This window comes from Triticum urartu, chromosome 3A, assembly GCF_056163025.1.
Source record: "Triticum urartu cultivar PI428250 chromosome 3A, HENAU_Tu73, whole genome shotgun sequence".
NCBI classification, from domain to species: Eukaryota; Viridiplantae; Streptophyta; class Magnoliopsida; order Poales; family Poaceae; genus Triticum; species Triticum urartu.
The window spans coordinates 626,797,963-626,804,746 of NC_141875.1; the positions used below are offsets into that span (position 1 = coordinate 626,797,963).

Genomic DNA, 6,784 nt, shown 5'->3' on the forward strand with positions numbered 1-6,784 from the left:
TAGCCAGTCCTGGTCAAAAAGCGAACTCTCAGAAATAACTTCGCATCAAAGGAGAGGTAGTACGCTCGGTCGGAAGATGCCTTACCTGTTCGGCGGCACGGTTGCTACTCAGGCCCACGTCCTCGGTAATTTCCGGACACTCCACTTGAGGTACGAAGAACAATTTGTACATCTCCTTGTGCGTCTGGCCGAGGAAATTTCAAATGGCGCGCGATCCCTAGGGATTGAACTCCCACAAGCGAAGAGGCCGGCGTTTGCAAGGCTGGACTTGATGAACCAGCATAAACTTGTGTTACCGCGACCAAACTGAAATCTCCATTAAAGAGATCTTGAATGCGGCTTTGCAGTATAGGCATGTCCTTGGCCGGACCCCAGCTCAATCCTCTACTAATCCATGACACCAGTTGTGGAGGAGGGCCCGGGCAGAAAACGGGGGCGGCCGCCCACTTGGCACTTCTAGGAGCCGTGATGTAGAACCACTCCTGTTGCCACAATTCAAACACCTCTGGAATGGAACCTTTGGGCCATGCAGCTCCCGTCATCTTGCGTATTGAGGCACCTCCACACGCCGCATGTTGCCCCTCGATCATCTTCAGCTTTACTTCAAAAGTCTTGAGCCATAGGCCAAAGTGAGGGGTAACCCAGAGGAAGGCCTCGCACACAACAATAAACGTCGTGATATGAAGAAAGGAGTCCGGAGCTAGATCATGGAAATCTAGCCCGTAGTAAAACATCAAGCCCCTGACAAAAGGATCCAATGCAAGGCCTAGACCTCAAAGGAAGTGGGAGACGAACACGGCGCTCTCGTTGGGTTCGGGGGAGGGGACGGCCTGCCCTCGGGGAGGCAGCCGATGCAGAATCTCAGCGGTTAGATATCTGGCCTCCCTCAACTTTTTGACGTCTTCTTCCGTAACGGAGGAAGGCACCCATTGGCCTTGAAGGCTAGATCAGGACATGACTGAAGGTTCGGAGCTCCCGAACTGAACTTTGGGCGTTTGAGCTTGAGGTGGGGGAAAGATTTGATTGAGCACGGGAGGGAAAAATAAAAAGCCTCGTCCCTTTATAAAGAGGCGAACATTAAGTGTCCTCTCCGTGTCCGTTTGGACTTGCCTATAATCTAGGAGTCCTAGAAACGGTTGGGTTACCCACGCCCGTATTGATGAGAATCCCGGAATAAGGGGACACGATCTCTGCTTTGACAAGACGTGCCAAGGAAACCGCCTCGCATGACGCGCTGAGGTGGGATAATGAAACGACTCGGATAAAAGCTTGGCCGTGGTGTGTCGCACTACGGAATACGTCAGCAGATTAGATTTGTGTAAATATTATTCTCTCTATGGCAATATGTGGAAAACTTATTTTGCAGAGCCGGACACTATCTTTGTGTTTAAAATCTTCTATGAAGTACTTGGAGGGGGAACCCGCCTTGCAATGCCGAAGACAATCTGCACGCCGGACTCGTCGTCATTGAAGCCTGGTTCAGGGGCTACTGAGGGAGTCCTGGATTAGGGGGTGTTCGGATAGCCGAACTATATCTTCAGCCGGACTCCTGGACTATGAAGATACAAGATTGAAGACTCTGTCCCGTGTCCGGAAGGGAATTTCCTTGGCGTGGAAGGCAAGCTTGGTGATACGGATGTTCAGATCTCCTACCATTGTAACCGACTCTATGTAACCCTAACCCTCTCCGGTGTCTATATAAACCGGGGGGTTTTAGTCCGTAGGACAACATACACATCAACAATCATACCATAGGCTAGCTTCTAGGGTTTAGCCTCTCTGATCTCGTGGTAGATCTACTCTTGTACTACCCATATCATCAATATTAATCAAGCAGGACGTAGGGTTTTACCTCCATCGAGAGGGCCCGAACCTGGGTAAAACTTCGTGTCCCTTGCCTCCTGTTACCATCCGGCGTAGACGCACAGTTCGGGACCCCCTACCCAAGATCCGCCGGTTTTGACACCGACAGTCATCAACATACATAACTCATATAGTACTATATTGTCAACGAACGTTAAGCGTGCGGACCCTACGGGTTCGAGAACTATGTAGACATGACCGGGACACCTCTCTGGTCAATAACCAATAGTGGGACCTGGATGCCCATATTGGCTTCTACATATTCTACGAAGATCTTTATCGGTCAGACCGCATAACAACATACGTTGTTCCCTTTGTCATCGGTATGTTACTTGCGCGAGATTTGATCGTCGGTATCTCAATACCTAGTTCAATCTCATTACCGGCAAGTCTCTTTACTCGTTCCGTAATACATCATCCCGCAACTAACTCATTAGTTGCAATGCTTGCAAGGCTTATAGTGATGTGCATTATCGAGTGGGCCTAGAGATACCTCTCCGACAATCGGAGTGACAAATCCTAATCTCGAAATACGCCAACCCAACAAGTACCTTTGGAGACACCTGTAGAGCACCTTTATAATCACCCAGTTACGTTGTGACGTTTGGTGGCACACAAAGTGTTCCTCCGATAAACGGGAGTTGCATAATCTCATAGTCATGGGAACATGTATAAGTCATGAAGAAAGAAATAGCAACAAACTAAATGATCAAGTGCTAAGCTAACGGAATGGGTCAAGTCAATCACATCATTCTCCTAATGATGTGATCCCGTTAATCAAATGACAACTCATGTCTATGGTTAGGAAACTTAACCATCTTTGATCAACGAGCTAGTCAAGTAGAGGCATACTAGTGACACTCTGTTTGTCTATGTATTCACACATGTATTATGTTTCCGGATAATACAATTCTAGCATGAATAATAAACATTTATCATGAAATAAGGAAATATATAATAACTTTATTATTGCCTCTAGGGCATTGGCGAGTCTAGTAGGTGGGCTTCATAGGGCTCTAGCCTACCCTCCAAAAATGAATTTTTTAATACTACTCTTCTTCTCAGGTCAGCCCACTAGCCCAAACAAAGGCACTAGCGGAACAGCCCACACGGCCACACCAGAGCAACGAAGCACGCATCGAGGGTTCCAGCGCCCACGCACGCTGCACAATCCACTCGCCGACACGCGCATCCGGCCCCAGACCAAGCGTTCATCGGCGTTGGGGGCTTGGGGCGGCCGGCGGCGGACCAGACAACCGACCGGGGCGTTGGACTGCCAGAGCACTGTGCCAGCAGCTAAGCACGCGCGCCTCTCCAAGACTCCGACGACAGCGACGAGCCAAGGCGCCAACTGGCCGCGGCCAACCCTAGCTGGCCGTCGACCGCCGGCGGCCGGCTGCTGCTCGGTGCCAGACTGCCAGGTGCCAGCCAAGCCTTTAAGTCGGAGCATCAGAGGCGTACTACTGCTGTTGCTGCTGCCTGTTGCTGAAGGAGTTGAGGCGTTGACGCGTGCTCACTGTTGGCCGGCTGGGTAATTTGAATCAATAATTTCTGCACATTTGTAGTTGCTACTTGCTAGTTCATGTTATCTTAATTAATTTAAGTCCTATTTCTATGCAAATTATTTGCAGATTTGCAGAGATGAAGAGAAAAAATATGAGCATAAACAGTTTTTTTGCAAGTAGTTCAAGTACTCCTCGTGTCGAACCTGATCCTATCCCAGCCAGTCCACTGATCCCAGCGAATGTGAACCCAGATCCCCTTTCCCTCGCTGTAGTGACCATAGTTCCTACTTCAACTAATAAGAGACCTGATCCCTCAACTCCAAGCAATGAGAGAAATGACACCACATTTGATGAGAGTACAAACCAACCAAGAATGCCTATACTAGAATTTCATCCAAGTCAAATTATTGTTGATCCAGGACTTAGAATACCAATAGAAGATTATGCCCCTGAAATTAGAAGTGATGTGAGAAGAGCTTATTTGTTGAACAAGCGAAACAAAGCTATTGGGCATAAATTCAAGAAGACAAAGGATGGTAAAATTTGGAGATCCTTTCAGCGTGCGTGGTTTGACAATTTTGATTGGTTGGAATATAGTGTGGATAAGGAGGCTGCGTTTTGCTTTCATTGCTTCCTTTTCAAGAAACCATCCCAAGCCATTAGATTTGGCAATGATGTTTTCACAAAAAATGGGTACACTCGTTGGAAAACAGGTTTAGCTAGTTTTGAAAAGCATGTTGGTGGTCAATCTAGTTACCACAACATTGCTAGGGGATATTGTGATGATTTCAACAATCAACGAGCAAGTGTGGTTACCAAATTCCGAGTGTACAGCAAAGAGGCTGAGATATCTTATAAAATCTGCCTAACTGCATCATTGGATTGTGCAAGGTATCTCATAGCACAAGGTGAAGCTTTCCGTGGGCATGATGAATCCTCCACTTCCATCAACAAGGGCAATTTTAGAGAGTTATTGGACTGGTATAAGGACAAGAAGGAAGATGTGAAGGATGCATTTGATAAGGGGGCTGGAAATGCACAAATGATTTGTTCTGACATCCAAAAGGACCTTGCTACAGCTTGTGTGATGGAGGTAACCAAAGTTATTAAGAATGACATTGGAGATAAGAATTTCTCAATACTTATTGATGAGGCTAGAGATTGTTCAATAAAGGAGCAAATGGCGGTGATTTTGAGGTAACACATACCATCTTTTAGTGTTTTTATATTGCACTAGTAATGTTTACTAATCTGATTTCGTGATGCACGTAGATTTCTAGATGATCATGGAGTGCTCCAAGAGAGATTCCTTGCCATTAAGCACATCACAGATTGCACATCTGCTGGAATTAAAGAAGCTTTAGTTGATGTGTTGGAATATCATGGTTTGTCAATTTCCAGGCTACGTGGTCAGGGTTATGATGGGGCTTCAAATATGAGAGGGGAGTTCAATGGTTTGCAAAAATTGGTTAGAGATGAAGCACCGTATGCATTCTATGTTCATTGCTTTGCTCACCAGTTACAATTGGTGGTTGTCACCGTTGCTCAATGTAGTCCTGCTATTGCTGATTTCTTCAATTATATTCCCTTGATAGTGACTCAAGTGTGTTCATCTTGTAAAAGGAAAGATGCATTACTTGCCAAACATCAAGATGAATTGTTAGATTTGATGGAGAATGGAAAGATTTCAGCCGGTACCGGGTTGCATCAAGAATCTAACATAACAAGACCAGGAGATACTCGTTGGGGCTCACACCTCAAAACCTTGCTTCGTATATTCACAATGTGGAATGCTATGGTGGATGTGCTAGGAATTGTTGTGGCTGATGCTCGGGAACACACATGCCAAGGTGGAGCTAGAGGTTTGCTTAAAAACATGGAATGCTTTGAATTTGTGTTCATCATGTTCTTCTTAATAAACTTGTTGAGCAACACAAATCAACTATCCCAAGCTTTGCAAAGGAAGAATCAAAATATTGTTGAGGCCATGCGTTTGATCTTGGATGTGAAATAAAGCTTACAGGACATGAGGGACAATGGTTGGGAGCCTTTATTTTGCCAAGCCAAGAACTTTTGTGAAACACATGATATTGATGTGCCAAACATGGATGATCTTGTTGGAACAATGGGCCAATCTGTTCGCACTAAGAATAAGGTGACTCGGCTTCACTATTACAAGGTTAGCATATTCGATGTTGCCATTGATGCAACTATCACCAAGATGAATCACCGATTCAATGAAGTTTCCACTGAGTTATTGGCTTGCATGTCTTGTCTTAATCCAGCAAACAACTTTGCAAAGTTTGACGTTGACAAACTTATTCGTCTTGCTGAAATTTATGATGAGGACTTCACCGAAGCTGACCGGTTGTTGCTAAGAGTACACCTCCCCAGATTCCTTATGAACATTAGGAGAAGTGATGAATTTAATGGATGCCGGGATATGTCCACACTTGCTCATTTGATGGTTGAAACAACGAAACACACAACTTTCCATTTGGTATATCGCCTCATTGAGTTGACACTCATTCTTCCTGTAGCAACTTCATCAGTTGAGCGAATATTTTCAGCAATGAAGATCATCAAGACAGATTTGCGCAACAAACTATCAGATGATTGACTAAATGATTTAATGGTGTGCTATTGTGAGAAAGAGATATTCAGAAGCATTCACGATGACAAAATCATGATACAATTTCAGAAAATGAGTGATCGGAAAGGACATTTGCCTTATGAGTTTAATGTGATTCCTTAGAGGTATATATGTTAGTGTTACTAGTTTTAATACTTACATGTGCATGAATTATTGTTGTATCACTAACAAGTGTGCTAATTTGGACAGACGGCCTGTGGTTGGTGACTTGAGCGAGGGATCTTGGGCATACATATCTATATTTTGGTGTGAAGCTATTCTATAACTACAATACCAGTAGCAGTACTGACCTATAGTAAGAAGCAACATCTCATTGTCTTTTGTTATTGCTTCTCTCGTACTTTGATGCCCTGGTCTGTGAATTGTATGAACCTTTCTGGTATGCTTAAATGAATACCGCATGTTTTAGTTAGTACTCTGGGAAAGTTTGATTACATTTTGGCAAAAGGACAAGGAGATAATGGTTATTTAGCTGTACAAATTCAAATTTCAGCTCAAAATTTAATATTTTTCAAAAATCCCAAAACAATTAGAGTCAACACTAGATGCTTCCAGTAGTATTCTGTGATATTCTTAGCTCATTTGGATAAAAGAATTACGAGATGATGTTGTTTCTCTTGAAAGGAACATTTCATTTTTTCCGCCGTTAACTTTGAGCCCACCCTCCAATTTTGTTCTAGACTCGCCACTGCTCTAGGGCATATTTCCTTCAGGCAGGGGCACCCCAGAACACACAAGTTGATCATTGATCTTTTTAGCCATG

At 44.4% G+C, this 6,784-nt stretch overlaps 1 protein-coding gene and 1 pseudogene across 1 annotated transcript; both read left to right on the forward strand.

The window, feature by feature from the left end:
• Window positions 1–3,504: 3,504 nt before the first annotated feature.
• On the forward strand, window positions 3,505–4,988 carry LOC147980891 (uncharacterized). Its single transcript, XM_087515783.1, has 3 exons — window positions 3,505–4,565; window positions 4,641–4,853; window positions 4,964–4,988. The coding sequence occupies exons 1-3, from the start codon at window positions 3,505–3,507 to the stop codon at window positions 4,986–4,988; spliced, it is 1,299 nt and encodes a 432-aa protein (XP_087371909.1).
• A 163-nt stretch (window positions 4,989–5,151) lies between these two features.
• Window positions 5,152–6,123, forward strand: LOC147980892 (uncharacterized; annotated as a pseudogene).
• The last annotated feature ends 661 nt before the right edge of the window (window positions 6,124–6,784 follow it).